The sequence below is a fragment of the Heteronotia binoei genome, chromosome 17 (assembly GCF_032191835.1).
Source record: "Heteronotia binoei isolate CCM8104 ecotype False Entrance Well chromosome 17, APGP_CSIRO_Hbin_v1, whole genome shotgun sequence".
Classification (NCBI taxonomy): domain Eukaryota; kingdom Metazoa; phylum Chordata; class Lepidosauria; order Squamata; family Gekkonidae; genus Heteronotia; species Heteronotia binoei.
The window spans coordinates 33515835-33543257 of record NC_083239.1 but is presented as its reverse complement, the minus strand read 5'-3'; the positions used below and the strand labels follow the sequence as shown (position 1 = coordinate 33543257).

Sequence of the window (27423 nt, the reverse complement as noted above, 5' to 3'; positions counted from 1 at the left end):
ATCAAAGAAAGCCCAATATTACATGCTACAAATCATAAGGTATAGTTGAGGCTTTGGGCTTGAATTTTTTTTACATTTGATTGAAGGACTGTGCAAACTGGTTAAGCCAGTAAGCATGGAAAGGGCCAAAGATCATTCAAAGTAAAGATTAAACCTGCGCCGTGCCAGCTAGGAAATGCTGCCAGGAATGAACAAAGCCATTTAAAACAACTGTGTACTCACAAATAAAGGAATTATAAAGAAAACTTATTATATTATTTTTGTTTCATATACGAAGTAGAAATGATACCAAAGTCCACAGGAGGGGAAAAAAAACAACCCAAAAGGGGTGATAATTCCACTCAGAGGCCCTGTTCACACAGCGTGTTGAATCCGTGTTAAACTGACCCGGTTCTTATTCTGAATGTCTTTGTGCCAGATATTATCGATCAGACTGCCATACTGCAATTCGAATCACTCCACGGTGAAACCATCTTCTGCCATCCACACTACGGCACCATGCAATTATTTTTTTTCCTCCGCTATTATGCGCATGTGCACATTATACGCATATGTGCATGCACATAGGTTAAAACGTGGTTATGCAGTTATGAACATATCGCTAAGAAGTAAAAAAAAAATGGCGACCATAAACTGGATGTCTGAGGCTTCTTTTGCTCTGGGACAGCCTTCAGACATCCAGAAGTTGGTTAATATCGCAGCAGAACTATCCAGATGGAGAAAACTATGAGGTTAAACCGGAGAACTCAAAAAACACCGTAAAGGAGCAGGTAACAAAATAATCCAGTTCCGAGAGGGGGGCTACTACAAGTTAATACCAGGATGCAGATGTTGCTTTCTGATCATCCACTTTAAATCCAGAAGGGAACAGCAGTGACATCTGATTATACTGTGCGTCTGAACAGGGCCAGAATGCCTTCACAGAGTAAGTCCAAGCACAGAATGGCAGTAATTTTCAACTCTTCTAACAGTTCATATGTGGAATCCACTTTCCTTAAAAGGACTGGCTCAAAGGATAGAAGTTCTTCCCTACATGTCTTCAACTAAGCCCACATTTTGCATAGGATTGCTTTTTCCAGAGCCAATCTAATTCTATAAAATGTAACAACCTACATCAAAGACTGAATAAATATAAAACAAGTATGTAACATACCTGTACAAAAACAATTAACATTAAGCAAAATGTCTTACTGTATTCTCGTCAGGAACTGCTGAGCATGCAGTTTCTTGTACAACAGGCCATTAGCCTCTGTGTTATTTTCCTTCCTATTTTCAACCAGGACAAAGGGTAGTTTAAACTGTTCTAGCAATACTTTTTTCATTTTGTTTTCCACTCACAATTGAGCAACAGAACTGATTCTGACCTAGTATCTCCAGAGAGCACGGAAGTCCAGAAAGGAAAGGACCAAAGATCAGAAGCAGTGAGATAAAGAGAGAGAGGGACACGCTGAATTCTGAGGTGAGTGGGGAGTCCATTTGAGGGATTGTTGTTTAACATTTGTTATGGGATATGGGGACAGTTGGATGCCCCTTCTTTAGCAGGGTTGCTTTGTGTTATCCATCAATAGGTTGACAATCCCCAGGTGGGGGCAGGGGATCCCCCGGGTTGGAACCCCTCCCCCCTGCTTCAGGGTAATCAGAAAGGGTGGGGGAGGGAAATGTCTGCTGGGCACGCCATTATTCCCTATGGAGACCAATTCCCATAGGGTATAATGGATAATTGATCTGTGGGTATCTGGAGCTCACAGGGGGCTGTTTTTTAGGTAGAGGCACCAAATCTACAGCATAGCATCCAGTGTCTCTCCTCAAAACAACCCCCAAGTTTCAAAAATATTGGATCAGGCGGTCCAATTTTATGAACCCTCGCAAAAAGGTGCCCCTATCCTTCATTATTTGCAATAGAGCAAAGACATTTAAGAGTCCCTTTAAATGTGACGGCTAGAACTCCCTTTCTGATGGCCACAATGAACCTCAGGAAATTGCTGGTGAGAAAGTGTCTATGGAGAGGATTGAACCTAGTTTCCTTGGGGCTTTCTCAGTAAAAAAAAAAAAATCACCTTTCCCAAACTTCTCATGTTGCCAGTAAGGTGGGGGTGGTGGAAAGGGCCATCCAGTGGCATCTGACTTATCACATCCTCAGCCTATAGGGTTTTAAAGGCAGGAGATGAGCAGAGGTGGTTGACCACTGGCTGCCTCTGGATAGCAACCCTGGACTTCCTTGCTGGTCTCCCATCCAAATACTAACCAGGGCTGACCCTGCTTGTCTTCTGATGAGATCAAGCTAGCCTTGGCCATCCAGCTCAGGGCAAGAGCAAGGTGTCTTTTATATTTTCTGTGTCTTTCCTCCCTGGGGCTTAATGAATGTCTTAGTGCATGATTCCATGCAGGTCTATTCAAGAAGTAAGTCCAAGAGGAAAGGATTAATCATCATACTTCTAATCTGCCTTGAATCCCAGTAAGAAAGGTGGACTATATAGAAATATTAATGTATAATTGTTATTAATAATAACAGCCTCTCTTTGTGGAATTCCATATTAAGTTGAGCTTGTAGATGTGTATTTGTCATCATGGGACAGAGCCCATAGGCTTCTCCTGGTGTTGTTTCCTGGAAAAAAGAAGTAGAAATGTGAATACCACAAGAATTAATGACAAGAAATGTTTGCTTCAAAAGTGAGCGCGTCATGCGACCCATACCCTTTTCACCTACAACACAAGGCCATAACCTCTGGCTACCTATCCTGTGCAAGAAAACAAACAAAGTAATTGTATTCACAGTGACTAAGAGAAGGAAGAAATTAGCCATAGGTTCAGGAGGAGTACATACTTGCACATGTCCAGGTACAATCTGCTCCACCAACCATACAGAGCAGGTAAAGTAAGTAGATTCCACCCTCAGCCCTTTCTTCCACTGCCTGATCCAAATGAATCTGACTTTGCACTTAAAACAATTTTATTTAGTAATATATGGTAACAATATCTATTTCTTACATCATTAATAACTTCTTTTTATCTATCCCATATATTACTTTCTAACCACCCCTCCCCCTGTTACTTGACCCCTGCCGGTGTTATTTACTTAAAATACTAATATTTAAAGGTACCCTTAACTAATAAAAACAAAGATTAATATTCTTCCTTCTAAGACTTAATCATTATCAAAAAATGTCCAATGTCCTTTTATTTTCCACTCTTTTTCTACATATCTTCTAAACTTTTTCCACTCCATCTTAAAAACTTCTAAGTCATAGTCTCTTAAAATTCTTGTTAATTTGTCCATTTCGCTCCATGTCATAACGTTTACAATCCAATCCCATTTTTCTGGTATTTTTTCTCGCTTCCACAACTGCGCATACAATGTCCTAGCAGCTGAAAGCAAGTACCAAATTATAGTTCTATCTTCTTTTGGAAATTTTTCCATTTGTAATCCCAACAGGAAAGTCTCTGCAACTTTCTTAAATTCGTATCCCAAGGTCCTAGAAATTTCTTGTTGAATCATCTACCAGTACTTTTTTGCTCTTTCACAAGTCCACCACATATGGTAGAAAGAACCTTCATGTTTTTTACATTTCCAACATCTATCTGGCATCTTATTGTTCATCTTTGCCAAATTTTTAGGAGTCATATACCATCTATACATCATTTTAAAACAGCTCTCTTTAATACTATGACACGTCGAAAGCTTTATAGAATTCTTCCACAAATATTCCCAAGTTTCCATCTTTATTTACATTAATTGCCCACTTAATCATTTGAGATTTCACTACTTCATCTTCCGTAGACTATTTTAAGAGTAATTTATATAATTTTGAAATTAATTTTTCATTGTCTCCAAGTAGAACTTTTTTCCATTTCTGTTTGCTCTTTTCTTATTCCTTCAGTTTTAATATCATTTCATCAGCTCTTTATTTGTTGCATTTGGAACCAGTCATATTTATTATTCAGCTCTTCAGCAGTTTTCACTTCTATTTTGCCACTTTGTATTTTTAAAAGTTGATTATATGACAACCACTTTTCTTCACCTGTCTCAGCTGTTATTTTTATTACTTCTGCTGGCACTATCCATATTTCTTATATTTCATCCATGTATTTAGCAAATTGTTTCTTATATAATGGTGAGAGAAAAAACCATCCATCTTTTTCTTCCCATAGTACATATAAGCGTGCCAGCCAAATTTATTTCCATGACCTTCCAATGCTAAGAGTTTTTTGTTTAATGGCGTCATCCATTCTTTTATCCATGCTAAACAAACTGCTTCATGATATAGTTTTAAATCTGGTAATTGGAATCCTCCTCTCTCTTTTGCATCTGTTAAAATTTTCATTTTGATCCTTGGTTTCTTCCCAGCCCACACAAACTCTGAAATTTTCCTTTGCCATTTATTAAATTGTTTACTGTATTTCACAATCGGAATAGTTTGAAACAAATACATTATTTTTGGCAGAATATTCATCTTAATTGCAGCTATTCTGCCAAGCAATGACAAATTAAGTTTATTCCATTTTATCATATCTTCATCCATTTTACGCCATAGCTTCTCATAATTGTTTTTAAACAAATCAATATTCTTCTTTGTTGTCTCCACACTCAAATATCTTACCTTAGAGGTGACTTCACAACCCGTTGGCTTCTGCAGTTCCTTTTGTTTGCTTACTCGCATATTTTTACATAGAAGTTTTGATTTTTCTTTATTAATATAAAGTTCCGCCAGTTCTCCATATTCTTGTATTTTAACTAGCAACAAAGGTGTTACTTGTATGGGATTTTCACTTATAAACATTATATCATCTGCAAGTGGCTTATATTTATAAGTAAATCCTTTTACTTTTAATCCTTCTATTTTTTTGTCTTCTTGGATTTGCATTAGTAAGATTTCAAGAGTCATTATAAACAACAGTGGGGAAAGCGGACAGCCTTTCTTGTACCTTTGCTAATTATATCTTCTGTAAGATCTGCATTTATACATAGCCTTGCACGTTGTTCAGTATATATTGCTTTTATCATCCTTATAACGTTTTCCCTCAACTCCATTTTCTCCATTACTGCAAACATAAAGTCCCAGTTTAAATTATCAAATGCTTTCTCTGCATCCGCAAAGAATAATGCTACTTCCTTTTCTGGATGCCTTTCATAATATTCCATGATATTTACAACAGTTCTAATATTGCCTCTTATTTGCCTTTTGGGAAGAAACCCCGCTTGTTCCTCCTTTATAAAATTTATCAAATGATGTTTAAGCCGTTCTGCCAATATTCTTGTATATGTTTTATAATAATTATTTAATAGTGAAATTGGTCTACAATTTTTTACATTCGTGACATCTCTATCTTCTTTTGGAATCAATGAAATAACAGCTTCCTTCCATGTATTTGGTATTTTCCCTTTTATTCTTATAATATTCATCAATTTTTGAAGTTTCGGTATTAATTCCTCTTTGAAGATTTTATAAAATTTAGCTGTATATGCATCTGGCCCAGATGCCTTTCTATTTTTCATTGCATTAATTGCTGCTTCAATTTCTATTTTTTCCATTGGATGATTCAAAACTTTTTTCATATTTTCTGTTAAGGGTGCTATTTTTATATTCTGTAAATACGTTTCCATTTTTTCTTTCTTTATTTTAACACCTTTAAATAATTTAGCATAGTACTTAAAGAATTCTCTTTTTATTCCTTCCTGATCTACCAACTCTCTTCCATCAACCACAATTTTATTAATAATTTTACTTTCTCTCTTTTTTTTCAGTTGCCAGGCCAAATACTTTCCAGGTTTATTTGCTCCCTCAAAAGATTTCTGCTGTAATCTTTTCAGATTCCATTCCAGTTCTTTATTTAACAAATGTCTCATTTGTGTTTGTAATATTGTAATCTCCCTCATAATTTTCTTTTTCCCTGGTCTTTTTCTCAGTTCCCCTTCTTTTTTCTTTATTTCATTTTGAATATCCAACATCTGTTTTTCTTTTGCCCTCTTGTCTTTATTATTCAATGTAATCAATGTTCCTCTCATTACTGCTTTATAAGCATCCCACACCGTCTGAAATTCTATATCTTCTTTATCGTTTATTTGGAAGAAAACTTTAGTTTCATTTTCTAGAGATGTCACTATTTCTTTATTCTGTAGTAAATCTTCATTTAATTTCCATCTTCTCAACTTTTTAGACAATTTTGTAATCCACATTATTGGGTTATGATCAGCCCCTATTTTAGGTAAAATCTCTATTTTCTTTGTTATAAGGCCTAAATCCTTAGTGCCCCACAACATGTCAATTCTGGAAAAAGTATTATGTCTTGCTGAAAAAAAGGTATAGTCCCATACTTCAGGGTTAAATTCCAGGTTTTCTTGTTTGACCAATTCAGTTCTTGTTTGGCAATTTTCCTTCCTTATTAATTTTTTTCCCAGACCTATCCAGTGTATTCTGGATTGTTCTATTAAAATCCTCCATTATCAAAACTTGATCATATGTCACTTCATCAAATTGTTGTATAATGTCTTTAAAAAAGCATCCTTTGCTCCATTTGGTGCATACAGTCCCAATAACAACGTTTTTTTTGTATTTAATATTATTTCTACTGCTACAAATCTTCCATTTTTATCTTTAAACACTAATTTCAGCTCCAATTCTTGTTTAATATAAAAAATCACTCCCCTTTTCTTCTGTTCAGCCAATGAATGAAATTCTAATCCCAATTGCTTATTCCATAAAAATTTATAATCCTTTTGTTTGATATGTACTTCTTGTAAACAAATTATATTATAATTTTGCTTTTTAATCCAATGAAATGTTGCCTTTCTTTTTTTGTGGTGAATTTAGTCCATTTACATTCCAAGATAATAATTTGTAATCCATCATGGTGCAAATTCTTTATGTTTTTCACAAAATCTACGCAGTTCCTGTGTGTTTGTAATTGTAATCCCTTTTCCTTGAAATTGAAAGCTCAAACCTTCAGGTATTATCCACCTATACCTCATTTCGTTGTCCCGTAATTTTTCTGTCAGTTTCTTGTATGCTCTTCTGTCATTTATCACTTGTCTTAGCAACTCCTTCATAATTCTTACTCTGCTGCCTCCCACTATCAATGTCTTCTCAAAGTTTTTATTCATGATCTTTCCCACCATTTTTTTTTGTCATATATCTTATAACCACATCTCTTGGTAGATTTTTTTTTTGCATAAATGAGTTCACTCTATACATATAGTCATACATATTTCTAGTCCCTTCAGGATCTTCCTCCAAAAATTCCGCAATTATTTTTATTATATATTCTTTCAAATCAGTTTCTTCATCCTCAGGTACTCCTATCAGACGTATCTGGGTCTCATCAATTTGCAGTCATGAATTGCCACTTTTTCTTGTATTTTTAACAAGGTGGAATCATGTACTTTCCCTCTCCCTTCCACCTCTTGCACTTTCTTTGATGTTACCACAGTCTCATTTCTGAGATCTTCTATATCTTTTTTTTAGCTCTTCAATATCTTTTCTAATTTCTTTTTTGGAAGCAGTTATCATCTCCTTCATCCCTTTCATTATTCTGGCTTCCGTTGCATCTAATTGGTCCTGCATTTTCTCCAGTGAAGCAGTCCTTGCACGGGTTTGCTTGTGGTCTGACATGTAAAAACACCAAAAATTTTGACCTCACCAAATTAAATTTCAACTATCAAGTTTAAAAGAGTGAAGCTTGCTTTCTTCAATAAGCCTAATTTCGCTGTCCTCAGAGCCTCCTGGGCTCAGATATTAATTTTTAAAGTTTTTATTTTCTCCAAAATGGTGGTCGCAACTTTCTGCCTCACTTTTCAAAAAAATTCTTTTTTCTCTAGAGGCTTCTAAAATAGTTATTAACAATAATGTCCAATAGCATTTACCTTATAAACGTCACCTCTGTTGGCTCCCCAATTTTTAATGTCCCGAACACTTTAAAAATTTTATTTAAACTTTAGCCTCCTTGCAATGGCTGCCAATGTTTTTCTATGATATTATAGTCCTAGAGTAGGCTGGCTGCTTCGATGATTTCCCTTTTCCATCCAATGCTTCCTGCTTTACTTGCCACAAAATCCTATTTTCGCTGGTAGAGAGATCTCACGATACTTAACGTATTTCTTGTGTTGACTGTAGGAGCTGCAATTCTATGACGATGGAGCTTTTTCTCAAAAACCACAAGTAAACCAAACAATAAATTCCTTTCCACTTTTTAGCACTGTCCTTTAAATTTGCAAAGTCCAAATTTCGCTCCTTCTCCCCTTCTTCTTCCAAGCTTTCTAGATTTCAATTTCCCACCTTCTGATTTTATTTTGTTTAACTTTAATTAGTCCCGGAATGAAAGATAGTGATCTGTACCTTTTCTGTAGTTATCCATATCAACTCCGATCTTGTGTAGCTTTAGATGTTTAGTAGTATCAAAGAAGATTAGGATCCTGTCGAGCTTATGTCAAATAAATGACTCTGGAAACTTGATGATGATGAAAATGCAACTTGTCTCTGGAGACCCCTCAAAGCCTCAAAGGAGGCCCCCCTCGGGACTCCCTTTTAGCCAAGGTAAATCTCCTCAAAGTTTCCTGTGCATATCTTGGACTGTTCTCTGACCGAGAAAAGTAGGCAGTAGGCATTAGATTGCCTTCCACTACCCCGAACAGAAGTTCCAGCCTGCTCCCCTTCTGAGAAGCAGTTCAGCTCGACTTTTTCCAACCCCAGAAGTCCCAACTGAATCTGACTTTGAAATGGTTGCCAGTCTCCAGGTAGTAGCTGGGGATCTCCTGCTATTTCAGCTGATCTCCATGCAACAAAGATCAGTTCTGCTGGAGAAAATGGCTGCTTTGGAAGGTGGACTCTATGGCATTATGCCCCAGTCCCTTCCCTTCTTAAACTCTACCTTCCTCAGGCTGCACTCCCAAAATCTCCAGGTTTCTTAACCTGGAGCTGGCAATCCTACCTTGGGTGGTTGTTAGTCTTTTCAAGGGGGGGGGGGGCTTCCCACATTTAATGGACTGAAAACATTTCTATCTTCTTGGACTCGAGGCACCTAACAGTTCAACAACCAGGTTGCAAGGATACAAATTATAAACAGGCCAATTAGAAGGGTAAAATGTAGATTAAAATACACAGATGAAATGCCTTCAATTTAAAACACACAGTTTTTAAAAGTTGCTGTCACTGAGAAAGAAGTCAGTGGGCAAAAAAAAGTCTGCAAGCTGGGGACAGGCTGGGCTCCATGGTAGAACATCTGCTTTGCATGCAGAAGGTACCAGGTTCAATCCCTGTTAAGGGATCAGAAGGTGAAAGATCTCAATCTGAGACCCTGGAGAGCCACTGCCAGTCTGACTGGACACTACTGACTTTGATGGAATGATGGTCTAATTCAGTATAAGGTAGCTTCATGTCAAGTTCATGTAAAATTGTTCCAGCTATCCAAGAAAAAGAGCCCTGTTCATGTTCCCCAACACACCCCACAGGCCAGTTGATTTGGTAGTATGGTTTACAAGCTATTCCATAAGCATTTTGCCACAAGTATGAAAAGCAAATCTGGAAACATGAGTTCTTCTGTAGAAGATACTGACAAAGATGGCAGAAACACCTCTGGGGCAAGGGTGGTTTTAATTAGGGAACTAGTTTAGGAGGAGAACAGGGGTGGTCTTAGCTGATGGGCAACAGGGACAGCTGTTTGGACTAGTTGGGGGTGGGAAGGAGCTTTCTGGAAGTGGGGAGACGAGGCGGTGTTGCAAAGCATGACATCCCTGTTATGATGGAATCATGCAGAAATGACATCATCACGCCAGGGATGTCACATGATGATGCTCTGGGTTTTGGGCAAACTGGGCTCAAACTATAGAGTTTTGCCTCAAAACCAGAGTGTTGATATGTGTCGCCCCTGGTGTGATGATGTCACTTCCATGACATCATCACACCAGATGATGTCACTTCTCAAACCCAACATGATGGCTGGCAACTGTATGTGAATATTTTTATCAGTGGAAAAGCTGTTTGGTTTCGACCTGATGTTCAAAAATGTACAAAGAAAATGATTTGGCAGCCTGTAATTCTAACTGAACCAGAATAATAAAAATAGAACAGTAAAACAAAATCAGAATAGACCCTCTGGAAGCAGTTTCCTGATTTTGCTTCTTTGTTGCTTGCCTCTCTCTAGTTTTACAATGTCATCAGTAGAATATATCAGCTACAAAGGAATCCTGTTCCCTTCTACGGGTTATTCACTGGAAACTCTGGATCAAGTGGAAAATGAATTCCAGATCCTGGATGATGATGTAATTACTGTCACTTATCCCAAGTCAGGTAGGAACAAAAAGGAGTGGAATGGGGATCGCTTCTGATGCTCATGTAGAGAAAGGCAATCACTGTCTTACTGAAGTTACATCCAGAAAATTCCTGGCGGCAAATTTAGACGTATGAGAGAAACAACAGTGCTACTCTTGGCCTTTTCATGAATCAACATTAGGATTTGTTTACTTGCCCCAGGAGAGACTGATTCTGAGTCTGTGAACAAGTTAATGACTGCAGAACTACCTTTGATGGGTGGAGTTTACATTCCCCAAGCGAAATTACTTCTAGATGGGCCTCAGGAAAGCACGCTTGAAACTCCACAGAATGATTCTTGTCACACTGACAATTTAATGCATAAATATCTTAATTGGTGCACATTATAAGACATACATTTTGGGTTGGATCCAGACAAAGTTGGTAATTTCCATGATACCCCTGCTCACTGCAGACCCCCCCTTCCCACATCACACATGAAACTGCCTCATAAAGAATGAAACCTTTGATCCATCTCAGTCAGTATTGTCTACTCAGACTGGCAGCAGCACTCCAGAGTCTCAGGCAAAGGTCTTTCACATCACCTACTGCCTGGCCATTTTTAACTGGAGATACCGGGGTTTGAACCTGGGACCACCTGCATGACAAGCAGATGCTCTGCCACTGACCCACAGGCCTTCAGGGTTCCTGTCTCCCAGGAGTCAATCTGTCATGGACATCACTGGTCTGATGTGGGAAAGGGTCAGGAAAGTTCTGTTCCACAAATGGGGAATTTAGTCTGAATCCAATTCACTATTTATGTAGCAAATGAGGTTTTGATTAGACAGAATCAGGGAAAGACACTCAGAGGCATCGTCCAGAATCCTTAGTCTGTAGTAGACTCTTCATCGCCATCCTGTGTGCAGATGTGAGATTCATATGTGTTCTGTAGATATCCAAGATATAACATTTGACTCTACTCTGCAGCGATAGCTGTTGTAAAACCGCCTTCCAGAGGGACCCCTGGCATGGAAAGAAAACGATGCAATCCAGTTCTCATGCACTAGTCAGTGGTGGATCCCCCTATCTCCCTTTTCTGTTCTCCTATTGGATTTCCTAATTCCCCTTTTAAGCCCTCTCCCTCTGGCTCCACCCCTGTGCCTTCTGTGTTTGTTTGTCTCCTTGTATGGATGTGGCAGCACTTGGCATCTGCTCCTCTTCCCTGCCCTGCTCCAGTCTTGGTGCGAGTTGTCTCTTCTTTTGTTCTTCACTCTCACTTGCCTTGGGCATCCACCTTCTGCCTTGGAGATCCAGGAATCCTGCCCCACATCTCTTTGTCATGTGTTTGCTTATGTGATTTAGTGTTTGTAGGCTTGAGCTTGAAGCATGCTTCCATTACTCTCCAGGATCCTGATGTCTGCTTTCCGATTGGTCGTTCTCTTAGAACTGACCAATCTGGGGGGGATGCAAGGCATTTCTCAAGGAAATGCAAATGAAGCATTCTGGAGAGACCAATAGGAGGGATTGCTGCCCACTAAAGGGGGCATGTTTAACTCAGCCACACACACACACACACATATATATATTCAGTTGAGTTTCCTGTGTTGTTGTGACTGTTCCTTCTTGAATAAACTGTTGCTGCTTACTTAAGAGCTGACTGAACTCACTTTACAGTACTGTTGAAGTAGCCAGGGCAGGCTTCTCAGTTCCCCATGAGGCAGAGCGTCATTCCTCAGCAGAGGGGAAGGAGCCGTCTTCCTGGCTGTTGTTGGGCCTGTGTCGCTGGCCTCAGCCTCTCAAGCTCCCCAGGCCAATATCCTGCTGGCCTGCAGCAGTGGGGTGCATTCCTTGGTGGACTCTCCTTTGTTGGCTGCTGAGGGATCCTGGGCTGCTCTCCTGCCTCCAAGAGTGGCTCCATCAGCAGGGAGTGTGTGTGTGCCCCCCTACCCCCAGTGTGGTAACATCTGAAGCCAGAAAGCTATACCGTCCAGTTCTTGTGATTCTTTCAACAAATGGGCAAGAAACAAGGGTGGAATTCTAGCAGGAGCTTCTTTGCATATTAGGCCACATACCTCTGATGTAGTCAATCTTCCAAGGGCTCACGAGTCTTTTTTTTTTGTAAGCTGTTGGAGGATTGGCTCCATCAGGGGTGCGTGGCCTGATATGCAAAGGAGCTCCTGCTAGAATTCCACCCCTGGCAAGAAGTATCCCCAGCAAAAGATAGTTTGGAAAGCAGAGACAATCTCATAACCGGTGGACTCTCTTCTAGGCACCCATTGGATGGCAGAGATCTTGAGCTTGATCTCGCAGAAAGGGGACCCCACATGGACACTCAATGTGCTACTGTGGGAACGGTCTCCTTGGATTGAGAGTGAGGATGGATTGAAGCAAGCCTTGCAAAATCCTCCACCCCGGCTTTTAAATAGTCACCTTCCATTTCAGCTTTTCCCCAAATCCTTTCTGCACACCAAAGCCAAGGTAAGACATGGGCAATGTTCATGTAGTTCATTGTTCACAAACAGACTTCCTCAAATGCACAGCGTACCTAGAACACACATGCACATGGATGCACACACAAAGCCTGCCTGAGCTCCCATCTGAATGCACAGATACATCTGAGTGTATAAGGTTGTGCATACTGGGTGAAAACAATACCTTACTAGAAATACAAGGGTCTCCTCTTTTTATGAGGGAATTACGATGAGGCAGACTGAGGTAGAGCTATTTAGGAGCAGGATTCCATCAAGTGTTTGCCAGTATTCTCATAATTGGCCATTAGCAATCCAAACTAACCACTTCCTACACAGTATACTAGTTCTTTGGGACAAACTTATACTAGTTCTTTGGGACAAACTTAAAAACAAGCTAGCTCCCTTGGTGTCACCAATTTCTTGCTTTGTAGGACAAGAATGGTTCCTACCAGCTTTCTCCCAACACTCCTATAAAAATTTGAGATCAAAGAACTTAATTCGTATTACTGATATTATTTTAAAAAAGGCTCTTTGTTACTCAAAACTGAACTTGAAGATAAAATAGGCACAACTGTACCCTGGTTCCAATACTTTCAGTTAAGACATTTGATAGATAGCCTCAGTGCCCAAACAAATCTCAAAAGACAACTAATGGAATTTGAAAAATTGATAGTGACTAAATTATTTTGTGTTAAAAGACTGCTGTCCAAAATATACAAAATACTGTTGCCTGTCGAGAATAGTAAATTACCTTCACTTACCCAGTCATGACATGACTTGGGAAAAACCTTAACCGATGAACGTTGGGAATATATTTGGAATTCTCCAGCAATACAAACCAAAGCAATACCTATCCAAATACAAGCATATAAATGCTTAATGCGTTGGTATTTAGCACCAAAAAAAATGAACTGTATATCTACAACATCCCGTCCTCCTTGACCGTGTTGTGATGATACTTTCTTCTTGATATCTTGACTTGAAGAAGACTTCTGAGTTGACTGAGTAATGTTAGTGGGCACCTAACCTGATTATATCCTGATTAGTCAATTGGCTAGCCAATCGCTGACACGATCTAATCTAGGACCTGTCATCTAGCCTTGGCTTTGATGCTAACCTGTCACTGTGGGCTGACTTCACAGGTGTGACAAATTACCTTTCACCTTAATTGGGTAAGTGCCTGTTATCTTTGCACAATGCTGGTGCAAATCCTGACAAACTTATATACATATACAGACATTGAATATCACAAACACTTAGATGTATTTCTTGACCCGCCCCCTCTTAAAAAGCTTGATCCATAGCCCTCAAGCTATGATCATACCAACTTTAAGACATAAACTCATACATACAACATTGCTATACAACCTGGACACTACATAACATTAAAAACAAACATGTACCCACTAAGGTGTCCAGACAAAAACATACAGACGCAATGGAAACTTAACATGAGGTGTCAACAAATACATTCCCACATACAATGTCACAAAAATACACTTTTTTCATGTCCTAGGGCTTAGAGCGAGCTACCACCTGATTAAACCTCACAGATGTTCTTACTGGTGTCTTAGTAGCTCTTATTCTGTAAACCCTGGAATTAGGGACTCTTCAGCTGATAACAGACAGCTGGTTTGGGGCAGCTTGCAGCCACCCTGAACAAAGCCGGCCTAAAGAAAAGTGCCCCGGAGCTTCCGGACAGCGCTGCAGGAAGGGGCGGGCCTTGGGTGGCCGGGGAGCGTCTGAAACGCTCCCACATCCTGTTCGCAGCTCGCAGCTCCCCGGGCGCTCTCTGGGCATCTCTCAGCTTTCCAGATGGCCGGGAGGCACCTCAGACGTGCTGAGTACCTTTGAAAGTGGTACCTTTTTGAGCCGGCTCCCAGCCAGCTTGGGATGGGACCGGGGCGGGATGGAGATGGCAGGCGACTTTAAACCCCCGTCTGTTCTCACCCTTCCTGCCTCTGATTGACTTCTTTCCTTGCACATACTCTCACATTGAGATAATATCAAGAACCACAGCTGTTGTTGTTACTAAACACCCAGCTGCTGACATGTCATAACGGACATCCAGGACCAGGGAGTATATGCCACGCCCTAGAAGCCTGCTAAAGGGAAGGGAGAAAATAAAATAAAATAACTTGGGAAAACTTAAAAGAATACCATGTTGGTTCTTATGGTCAGTGTGCTATCAGGTCCCTGGTCTACCAAATAAAAGGGAAAACCTATGGAAAAATATATATACTTTATTGACAAGATAAGGGGATAGGGAAACATAAAATGGGATATAAAAACCAAGTAAAATAATTACACTGTGCGCAGAGGAACACCAAAGAAAATCCTGAGGCAATTTGCCTGCTTCCCCTACACTGAACTGTGTAGTCAATTTCAGCTAATTACCTATGCTATACACACTGACGCTAATACAGTCAGGCCCACAACACCAGCAGACATCTCAGATTCCCGTCCTACTTGACCTCATTGTGTTGATACCTTCTTCTTGATGTCTTGTCTTGAAGAAGTCTTCTGAGTTCTCTGAGTTCTGTCTTTTGTGATAAGAAGGAATTTTACCATTCCTGTGGGCTTCACAATAGATAGAAATACCTCATTTATTGTAGATGGAGGGGGAAAACGTAGCCTGGAGATTTCCTACAGCCACCTCCCAAAATAACAAGCACGAACTTGTCCTTTTGCTGCCAGAACCATTTGGTTTGGTCATACTCCATCTTAGTTTATGCTGTACACTTCCAGACCTCATTCTGGACCACTCCTGGGCCAAACAAGGCTAGCACTTGTACTTTCAAAGGGCTACGTGGGGGTTTTACACATAGGAAGCCCTCTAGATGGTTGCTGTGATTTTGGGTGAGCAAGAATTAATCACAGTCCCTTTGTTTTGTTTTGTTTTATTTTATCATATTTATATCCCAACCTCCCCTAGCAGGCTTAGGGTGGCTAACAGTTTTTACAGTAAATATACAATAAAAACATTCTATATATTTTATAGTTATACAAAAAAAATTATACAAATTTATACAAAAAAATACAATAGTCATTTTCATACAGTCTACAACCACCAAAAGTCCAAGATGCATGTCGATGTTTCTGATCATTGTTTTGCTCTACATTCATTATTAATACTATATATTAGTTAGCGCACTACAGATACAATTATATTAGTTTCGGTTAGATGGTTGGGGCTGTAGAATAGTAGCTGCCTCCTCTTAACTGTTGAAAGCGAGTTTAAACAGTTCGGTCTTACTGGCTCTGTGGAACTATGGCAGGTCCTGCAGGGCCCTGATGTTTTGGGGGAGGGCGTATTATCGAAACTCATCCTCATGGAAAATTCTCCAATGGTTTCCCTCTCCTTTGTGGTTTATCACCTCCTTACAGAAGCTGTGTTTTATAGTCTTCCCCTATTATTACCAGAAAACTGAATTGATGTTTCAGATGTCTTCAAAATAGGGGGGAAATGTCAGAATTCAGAATGACCCTCATTTGCATTTTAGGCCACACCCCCTGACATCACAATTGCTTCACAAGGCTTTTTTGTAGGAAAATCCCCCAGCAGGAACTCATTTGCATATTAAGCCACACACCCTGATGCCAAGCCAGCCAGAACTGTGTTCCTGCTCAAAAAAAGCCCTGATTTTACCATTTCAGAGTGGGTTTCCATTGTAACATTGAGTACTTTTGTATCCTGCCTGTCTCACCCAATGTCACTAAAGTCAGCTTAAAGTTACACTAGAAATTGAGCAATCAGTATTCTTATGAACCTGACCTCAGAGTGCAGATCAAAAATTCTATATAAGAGGGCAATACATATATCAGAGTGGGGATTTATTCTGAAAAGCAAGGGGAACATCTAATTTTGCAGGAGGAAAAACAGAGATGGGTTTTTCTTTTTTAGAAAGCCCCCAGACTGCATTAGCTATTAAAAGGAGAAAACCCACAACATCTCATGATGCTGTTACAAAATCTCAGCCACCATTGTGAAGGGTGCTGGTGATCCCAATAAAGAATACTTCAGGGTAAAGTAACATGACAGGGGAAAGAAACAGCAAGTAGCAGCAGCAATCCCAGACCCTGTTGTGGTGAACTGAGGTGGGAGTAGCAGAAAGGTAGTGGTATCGCAGGGAGAGAAGAGGAAGCATATGAAAAGAAGGAACTGGGAAGGTTTGGAAGGGATAGGGAGGAAAGAAGCGAGAAACTAGGGGAGTCAGCAAAGAGGCTAGGGTTTCCTGCCCTGTTTATTACTGGCAGATTCCCCGCTTGAGTCAATGACCAATTTCACACTAGACCTTTAATCCTGGTCTAGCCCTGTCCCCAAACTGACATTCTACGCTATAAAAAGAGAATCAGAGAAAACAACTCTATGATTCTATGATTTTAGTGTAGAATGTCAGCTTGGGGACAGGGCTAGACCAGGATTAAAGGTCTAGTGCAAAATTAGTCAATGTTAATTTCATTTGGGGTAAATGAAACAGCCAGGAGGAGGAGTGGATTTCCATCAAATTTGTTTCCATCCTAACTATCCCCAGGGTCAACAGCCCGCATTATATTGGGAGAGGGCAACAGAATTTCAGTAGGAAATAGCAAGAACCACAGTAAGGGCAGAATATCCATTTTAAAAAATTTACGTAACAGTATACTTTAAGACCTGAGTTCGATCCCGGGCAGAAGCTGGGTTTTCAGGTAGCCGGCTCGAGGTTGGCTCAGCCTTCCATCCTTCCGAGGTCGGTAAAATGAGTACCCAGCTTGCTGGGGGGGAAATGTAGGTGACTGGAGAAGGCAATGGCAAACCATCCCATAAAAAGTCTGCCGTGAAAACATTGTGAGAGCAACGTCACCCCAGAGTCGGAAATGACTGGTGCTTGCACAGGGGACCTTTCCTTTCCTATACTTTAAGAAAATCCCAGCATATTTTAACACACAGTTTTGAGACAGCCAGAGAATTTTTAAAAAGCACTACAAAATGTGGGAAGTTATGTGTAAGGTTTGGCAGTTGGTATAATTGGATACTATGTAACTAGAAGTACAGAATGCATGTGCTCCTTGTTGTTGAGCAGATTGTACTTGACGCCTTATTGGTTAAGGGGTATGACATGTATGAGGATATAAAAGGAGGTGCTGGAGAGGCTGAGGGATCATTCCCTGTGCAGCTGTACTCGAGTATGCTTTGCAATCTTTAAATCTGTCTCCTGTCTACCTTTCTTTTTCACACCATTATATTGTTGGGGCTGGACTCCGACAACAAAATGTTTCATTTTTGAGACCTCACAATTGTCAAGTCGGCTGAATTCAATAACGAGTCTCTTGATGAAACAGAGTAACAAGTTTATTGTAATCAGAACTAGAGACCATGGCAGAGATTGAAGGACTGAAATACATAGGCACTAAACCAGCATTTAAGGTATGGATCAAAAGGATTCCTACGGTGGGGGTAATCTATGCAACACATTTTCGCACTAGGATGCTACTCCCTTCATTCCCAGTCCGAAGCCTTGACGCCCCATCCTCCCACAGAGAACAAGGCTGGGAAGGCGCCATTATCTTATTCACATGTTAGCATTTCAAAGCAGACTACACAACAAAGGCCTCTCTAGTGAGGGGGCAGGAAAGTGAGCTAGCAGCAATCGGTGTACACTGTAAAGTACCCAGACTCCTTCACTTCAGAACCAAACTTAATACAGGTATTGAGTAACTCATAGCAGACTTGACAACAATGATCTCTAAAATATAGGGGGAAAGTATATGTTACAAATTTTCTCCAGTTTTGGGACAGCGGGCTAGAAATTCAATGAAATATATAAATGTGGTTGGTGCACATGTGTGCATGAGAGATGTCACCCTCCCTAATAGTATTCCTATGTCTGTCACAGGTTATCTATACCTTGCGTAATCCCAAGGATGTGCTGGTCTCATATTACTTCTTCTCCATGATGATACAAATACTAAAGACACCTGGGAGCCTGCAAGAGTATCTGGAGGATTTCCTGACTGGGAATGGTATGGAAACTGGGGAATTGCTTTTCCTGGGGCTTTCAATGAACACATCACCACATGAAAACCCTCAGTGAGTCAACAACGGAAGCCAACCATTCCTAGAAGATTATACTTGAAGGGAATAATGTGTAACTTCCAAGACTTCTCTCAGGAAATCCTGGAATCTGCTGTGAGAATGTTCTATGATGTTATTAATCATTCACACTTGTATTCCATTCTTCCTCAGAGTAGCTTAAGGAAACAGTCTCTTTCCTTGAGCAAGAAGCCACAGACAACCATTGTAGAGAATTCTACTTGTCTGCCATGGCTTTCCTTAATTCTGGGAAACTAGGGATTTGCTGTCAGCGTTCTGAGAATGTCCTGTTTTTTGTGACCCTAAAACTAATATTACAGTGAATGCCTCATGCCATTCATGAAGGTAGCCAAATGAGGCAATCCACAGTCAAAGATAAGAGATTGACCAGAGCTTGTAGGGAGAAGCTATATAGAGAGAGACCAGTCTAGTATTATCAGCTGTATTACACAACCTCACTAGCAGCCACAGTTCCCTCATAACTGGTCGTTTCTCCCTCTGCTTTTCTTTTCTAGTGTTCAATGGTTCCTGGTTTGACCATGTGAAGGGCTGGATGGAGTTGAAAGGAAGACCCAACTTTTTCTACATCACCTATGAAGAACTGCAGCAGGTATAGTCCCAACCTTGGCCATCTTCATTCGCATACAATTACTTCCATTTAGGAAGGATGATAGGGAAATGGCTGAGAAGCTGAATACATTTTTTGCCTCCGTCTTCACTGTGGAAGATGTTTGCCCACTCCAGAACAATTGATTTCAGGAGGGGTGTTGAAGGAGCTGAGTCAGATTGAGGTGATGAGAGAGGAGGTCCTACAAGTGATAGTCAATTTAAAAACTGATAAATCACCAGGCCCGGATGGCAGACATCTAAGAGTTCTGAAAGAACTCAAAGGTGAAATTGTGGATCTCCTGACAAAAATATGTAATCTTTCATTAAAATCTGCCTCCGTTCCTGAGGACTGGAAGGTATCTAATGTCACCCCGATCTTTAAAAAGCGTTCCAGAGGAGATCTGGGAAATTACAGGCCAGTCAGTCTGACTTCTATACCGGGAAAGTTGGTGAAAACCATTATCAAAGAGAGAATTAGTAGGCAGATTGATGAACAAAAGTTATTGAGGAAGACTCAGCATGGGTTCTGTAAGGGAAGATCTTGTCTCACTAACCTGTTAGAGTTCTTTGAGGGGGTGAACAAACATGTGGACAAAGGGGACTCAATAGATGTTGTTTACCTTGACTTCCAGAAAGCTTTTGATAAAGTTCCTCATCAAAGTCTCCTAAGTAAGCTTAAGAGTCATGGGGTAAAAGAACAAGTCCTCTTGTGGATCAAAAACTGGCTAATTAATAGGAAACAGAGAATGAGTATAAATGGGCAATTATCTCAGTGGAGGGTGGTAAGCAGTGGGGTGCCATAAAACTCAGTGCTGGGTCCGATGCTTTTAAACTTGTTCATTAATGCTTTGGAGTTGGGAGTGAGCAGTGAAGTGTCTAAGTTTGTGGATGACAATAAATTGTTCAGGGTGGTGGGAACCAGAGAGGATTGTGAGGCACTCCAAAGCGATCTGTTGAGGCTCGGTGAGTGGGCATCAACATGGCAAATGAGATTCAATTTGGCCAAGTGCAAGGTAATGCACATTGGGGCCAAAAATCCTAACTATAAATACAAGTTGTGAACTGGAGGAGACTGACCAAAAGAGAGATCTTGGGGTTGTGGTAGATAACTCACTGAAAATATCAAGACAGTGTGCAACTGCAATAAAATAGGCCAATGCTATGTTGGGAATTATTAAGAAGGGAATCTAAAATGAATTAGCCAGTATCATAATGCCCCTGTATAAATAAATAGTGCGGCATCATTTGGAGTACTGTGTACAATTCTGGTCACCACACCCCAAAAAGATATAGCATTGGAAAAAGTGCAGAAAAGGGTTATAACACTTTCCCTATGAAGAAAGGTTAAAATGCTTGGGGCTCTTTAGCTTGGAGAAACGTAGACTGAGGGGTGACGTGATAGAGGTTAACAAGATTATGCACAGGATAGAGAACCCACATCACTAAAGAGCTACGATTACTATACGATCACCATCAGGAAAGAAGAGCCCGCCTATATTGAAGTTGTACAGCACCATGGAATGTTTTAATTGTAATTGTATTTTATTGGTTTTAATTGTAAATATAAACATCTGAACCGACTGTAAGCCACCCTGAGTCCACTTGCAGAATGGGCGGGATAGAAATTTAAGGTAACAAACAAACAAACAAACAAGGCAGAGAAAGAAGTACTTTTCTCCCTTTCTCACAATACAAGAACTCATGGGCACTCAATCAAATTGCTGAGCAGTCAGGTTAGAACGGACAAAAAGAAGTACTTCTTCACCCAAAGGGTGATTAACACATGGAATTCACTGCCACAGGTGGTGGCTACAAGATAGCCAGCTTCAAGAGGGGATTGGATAAGACATATGAAGCAGAGGTCCATCAGTGACTATTAGGCACAGCGTATTGTTGGAACTCTCTGTCTGGGGCATTGATGCTCTGTATTCTTGGTGCTTGGGAGGGACAACAGTGTGATAGGTTACTTCTAGTGTCCTGGCCCCACTGATGGACCTCCTGATGGCACCTGTGTGACACAGAGTGTTGGACTGGATGGGTTGTTGGCCTGATCCAACATGGCTTCTCTTATGTTCTTATGACGGTGCCAAGCTTTCTCTCCCAATATTCTGTCACTGTGGACAGAGTGTCTCTGAGGATGAACACAGTTCCTTCCCCAGAAGAGTAAAAAGTGAAAAATGAAAGGAGGGAGGACCTAAGCTGGTGATCTGAGCAGGCACCAAAACCTATGCTCCCTCCTCCTCCTCCTGCTTTCAGATCTGTCTGTCTCTGACGTACAGAGAAGCTTGGACAATTATAATCTGCTAAAAGGGGTTCCGACCTGGTGGTGATATTGTCACATCTCAGAAACTAAGGAGGGTTGGCTCTGGTTAGTACTTGGATGGGAGACCACCAGGGAAATCCAGGGTTGTTACCCAGAGGCAAATAATGGCAAATCACCTCTGAACACACACACACAAGCACAGCTACCTTACACTGAGTCAGACCCTTGGTCCATCAAGTCAGTATTGTCTACTCAGACTCGCAGTGGCTCTCCAGAGACTCAGGCAGAGATCTTTCCCATCATCTCTCAGGGGGAATGAGAGATGGGCTGGGGAGGGAGTAGGGCAGGGTGGGGTTTGGAGCTCCTATCATGTCATCCAAACAAAACAGCCAGAGACACAGTTGTGGCACAACACAGACTTTGATGAACTGCAAACTCTGGTGAGGTGTGAAGACTCCATTTACTTCCTCCCTGAGGCCAAAGGGAAGAGGACTGAGGATGTCTGCCCTGCCACGCATCTGAGTGGGATGTCCTTGCAGGTGGAACTTGGAAGAGCTAGCCAGGTGCTACACTGGGTTCCATTTCAGGAGGAGGGCGGGAACCACAGATGGAGCAGAGTGTGAGGGTGGGAAGTGGAACTTGACCATACCTGCAAATCAATCTGTTGACTCTTAATCTGCAGGAAAGCAAAACAGAGATACGCCCAGCCATGGCAACCAGGCGCAAGTGGTTATGCTGAGGGTGGGAAACAGGGAAATGACACACCATCCCCCCCCCCCCTCCCCAATTTCCTAAGAAAGTTTCCTGGGATCTAGTCCCATTACAGGTCAGGGGCTATGGTGTTCTGCCTGAAGTAGCGTTCATGCACACAAAAACTTATACCTTGGATAAAACTTCGTTGGTCTTAAAGGTGCCACTGGACACAAACTTTCTTCTGCTGCTTCAGATCAACACGGCTACCCCACCTGAATCTATATACAAATACTGTAAGAGCTATTCCTAGTTATTTCTGCTTGGCCATCAACTGACCTTTTCCAATAATGACTGTTGTATTTTTGGAAAATTGTTGTATTATTGTTGTATGATTGGACTGTTGTATCATTGTATTATTATTATTGTGTTATAATGACTGTTGTATAATTGGAAAAGGTCAGCTGATGACCAAATAGATATAATGCAGCACCCTGGCACTGATTGCTTCTGCATGTCAAATGTTTGGGTGCTGGTCTCTAGTGTGGGTTGCACAGCACATGGGTTTACACTCTGTGTCTTCTCTGACTGTGTCCCCCCCAGGACCTGAGAGGCTGTGTGGAGAAGATCTGCCACTTCCTTGGGAAAGAGCTCAATAGCCAGCAACTTGACTCTGTGGTGGAATATGCCTCTTTCCAGAAGATGAAGGAGAACAAGATGTCCAATTTCACCCTGATGCCTGATAGTGTTGTGGACCACACAAAAGGAGAGTTGATGAGGAAAGGTAAATGAGCAGCCTTTGGAGAGCTCTGGTGTGATTTGTGTTCTTTGCTGTGCTCCTCATGCCACAGAATTCTGCTATCTCAGCAAGACTATAGTTGCAGGCTGGTTCATATGGAACAGGGGCATGTCAGAACCAGAATATTTGAATTGAATTGTAAGGGGATGCACTCAGATGGCAGTGTGTGTGAGCAGATATGCAGGGAAGAGGATACACGCTGCTGGGCATTTGCTTATTCCTTGTGGTTACCCTTGTGTGTTGTCTCAGGGATCTCTGGGGACTGGAAGAACCACCTGACAGTGGCACAGAATGAATACTTCGACCGTGTTTATCGGGAGAACATGCAGGGCATGAGGACTACCTTCCCGTGGGACTGAAGCAAACCAAATTTTCATCGTGTTCTGTATCCTCTCAACGTCTTCTGTGTTGCAGCTGAGAAATCAGCACCACCTAATTAGGAATTCTGAGTTCTTTGGATGTGATTGGATGTGTGTCAAAGGCATGGTCCGCACAGAACCTAATAAAGTGTCCCATACAACCAGGCATCGCGAGGATTGCCAGCTCTGGGTTGGGAGATACCTGGAGATTTTGGGTGTGGTGGAGCCTGGAGACAGTGGGGTTTGGGGAGGGGAGAGACTTTGGCAGCGCATAATGCCATAGAGTCCACCTTCAAAGGAGGCCATTTTCTTCAGGGGAACTGGTCTGTCGCCTAGAGAGTAGTTGAAATCCCAGGAGATCACAGCCACCACTTGGAGGTCAGTAACCCTAGATGTTGCATTTGTCAGGCTATGGCTGAAGGAGGTATAATAAACTGTTCCTCATTTGATTACCTCTGGGATACTTTATTTGAGCCCTCGGATACTTTATCCTCTCTTGAGGAACTCTCCAAACTGCTTGCACTGGCAGAAATTCAGTTGGCCAATAGTAGCAAAGGTATGTCTAATCTGCTGAAATCAGTCACGCTATCCACTATGGGATGTCAGCCAAAATGTCTTGTGGAAGATGACATATTTGGCATGGTAGACCACTGGCATCTGTATTGGCCATTTTGACCTGGTTGAGGCACTGTGCTTTTAAAGGGTTACACAGTTGTTGTTTTTAAAAAAGAAAATAAGTAGTTAGGGTTTGTAGAATCTTTCGGGCTCAAGTGCCGTGTTCTACTGGAGAAAGTTTTCTTTCCAGACGTTTCGTTCTCAGCTGCGGAGAACATCCTCAGTGGCATTGCAGCCCGGAGCAGGCACTCTGACCTTCTTGGCTGCTGTGCATTGAGGGGGTCAGGGCTGCTGGAGAGCTGCTATTTCTAGGCTGGAGAGGGTGTGGTGAAAGGCTTGTTTCAGCCAGAAAAATCAGCTGTAGCTGAACATGCACTTCAAGAAGGAGACCACGTCATCCACTTTGAAAGAACTGAAGTCCTTTCTACGGTCTCACATTATCATACCCGCCTGAACAGAGAAGCTATTGAGATTTACAAACACCAGCACAATTTTAACAGAAAGGAAGAAGGCATTTTCATTCACCAATCTTGGTACCCAGCTCTGCAAAACACCCTACAGACTATAAATTGCAGAAAGTCACAGAACAACCAGCACATTCCACAGAACAATCAGCACAGTCAACAACCATCTTCCTTATCTTCACACCCCTTCCAACCCTCCCAGCAATTAACACAGAACAATGGTCACATTCAACAGCCAGTTTCCTTATCACTAACCTTCCAGGAAGCCCCACCAAACAATGGGCACATCCACAAACCAATTGCCCTTTCACCACACCCCCTCCAGCCTAGAAATAGCAGCTCTCCAGCAGCCCTGGCCCCACTCAATGCACAGCAGCCAAGAAGGTCAGAGCTCCTGCTCCGGCTGCAACGCCACTGAGGATGTTCTCCGCAGCTGAGAACGAAACGTCTGGAAAGAAAACTTTCTCCAGTAGAACACGGCACTTGAGCCCGAAAGATTCTACAAACCCTAATGATGTTACCAGCCGTAAAAACCTGAAATCTTTGATAAAATAAGTAGTTCTTTGAAAGATGGACATAATGCTGTATGATTTGTAAATTTGTGCAGCACATGGCTAAACAAATAGGTTGGTTCTGATAAGGTTCTGTGTATGTGAGTGCATGGGGGAGGGGGAGGGGGCAAGAGTTCAGCTCAGCTAAGGTTCTCGGGTCTGTGCATAGAGAGAATGAGTAAAAAGATCAGATGAGACAGGGGGACATGCTGGAGTCTGAGATGAGTGGGGAATCCATCTTGGAGAGTAACCTTAAGATTCTGCCCTGGGATACAACCAAAGTGACCTCCGAACCCCCTGTTTCTTATTGTCCAGAATGTTAAACTCCCATCTAAAATGCATTTCAGGTTGAAAATACTTTTTATTGTTTGAACGGGACAGATATGGCTCTTTTAGGCGCTCAATTTGACAAACAGCTGAAGTGTGATCTTGCTGTTTTTTTAGCTTCTAAAGCTGGGGTAGCCAAACTGTGGCTTGGGAGCCACATGTGACTCTTTCAGACATATTGTGTGGCTCTTGAAGCCCCCACCACCCTGTCAGTTGACTTGGAGAAGGTGTTTCTCTCTTTAAATCACTTCTCCAAGCCAAGACAGCCAGCAGCTTGGAGAATGTATTTAAAGTTAAAGTTGCTTTATTTCCACCTCTCCTTCCTTCCTTCCTTCCTTCCTTCCTTCCTTCCTTCCTTCCTTCCTTCCTTCCTTCCTTCCTTCCTTCCTTCCTTCCTTCCTTCCTTCCTTCCTTCCTTCCTTCCTTCCTTCCTTCCTTCCTTCTTGCCAATGGAAAAATTCCAGACAAAGTGGCGAGGAAAGAAATCATTTTTATTTTACTATGGTAAAAAGTCCCCAGCATTAGAGCAGTGAAGACCCAATAAAAGCACTTAAGTACATATTGAATATTCAGTGGTTCTGTCCCTAATCTAATAACCCTGCCCCATTAATTATTACTTGTTATTGCAAGCACCTGTCTACAATGTATTAATTTCTTTTGCCCCCTTCCCTGAGTTCCCCATGTTTTTTCATTCAGCACATTATGTCTTTTCTGACATTCTTCTGTGCCTCCTTTCAGCTGCTTATCTTCTTAAGAAGCAACTGCTGGAAACTTGGCAGAACACACAAGTAGGGATGTGCAAAAAAAAAAAATCGGAATTACACGGATTCGGAAGTATATGGGGGGGGGAAAATTCGGAATCCCGTATACTACTGAATACTGTATTTGGAATAGCCGCATATATGGTAGATGCACGGCTATTTCCGAATATACGGCCCCATTATATCCTATGGGCCATTGAAATCAATGGCAAATAGGGTATATTTGAAGCTGCCTGGAGGGGAGGGGGTTTGAGGGAGAGCCCCCAAATTTGCAGGGGACTCTCTCCTACAAACCCCCCAAGTCCCAAAAAGATTGGGCCAGGGGATCCCATTCCAGGGGCAACATAGGGCATAATTAGAGGCTACTGGGGGCAGTGGGTTTGAGGAGAGCCCCCAAAACTGCTGTGCAGCTTCAGGGCACTGTCCCACACAAAACCCACAAGGCCAAAAAAAATTGGACCAGGGGGTCCAATTCCTGGGGCACCCAAAGCCAAACCTAACTTCACACCAGAGAATCTCTATAGGACCCAAGTGCACTACATCCCTCTATGAACCCTGCAGTGCTGGCCTGGAACCAATATAAACCCAGTTGCCAGCATCACTGCCACACAAAACACAACCTGGCTGCAGCAAACCCAGATGCCAGCTCTCCAGCCCTGCCCCAAACAACACGGGGAGAGCTGGCCAACCACAACAAGCATGCTAGTTCTGGGTCTCTCACCCAGGTGCCAGCTTCCCTGCCACAGAACACACAATCTGCAGATGCCAGCTCTCCAGCGCTGCCCCAAACAACACAGGGAGAACTGGCCAAGCACAGCAAGCATGCTGGCTCTGGGTCTCTCACCCAGGTGCCAGCTTCCCTGCCACAGAACACACAATCTACACCCTTATTAGTGGGGCAGGCTATTTAGTGGCCCTAACCAAACCGAGAGCATACTCAGACTCCAAAAATCACTCTATAAAAACATGAAAGTTACCCAGCCCACACACACCCTCGCCAACCCCCCACACCAACCAGAGGTAATTTTAAAAAAACCAGCACAAAACCAGCACAATCAGAAAAGGCCAAGCAACTCAACTGTTAAAAAAGTGGCCTTTTCACCAATAAGAAACTTCAGGCCAAATCAGTCAACAACACCCCCCCCCCTAAAACCAGAACCAGGAAAAGGGGGACAAAAGTGGCCTTTTAAACAATGAAAA

General features: G+C 41.8%; 1 protein-coding gene across 1 annotated transcript; it reads left to right on the top strand.

Moving 5' to 3' along the window:
* The first annotated feature begins 1311 nt into the window (after positions 1 to 1311).
* On the top strand, positions 1312 to 23671 carry LOC132586480 (sulfotransferase 2B1-like). Its single transcript, XM_060258573.1, has 7 exons — positions 1312 to 1459; positions 10135 to 10280; positions 12511 to 12719; positions 18589 to 18715; positions 19301 to 19395; positions 22951 to 23131; positions 23396 to 23671. Exons 2-7 carry the CDS (start codon positions 10142 to 10144, stop codon positions 23503 to 23505), a joined length of 861 nt encoding a protein of 286 aa, XP_060114556.1. The 5' UTR covers positions 1312 to 1459; positions 10135 to 10141; the 3' UTR covers positions 23506 to 23671.
* Positions 23672 to 27423: the final 3752 nt, after the last annotated feature.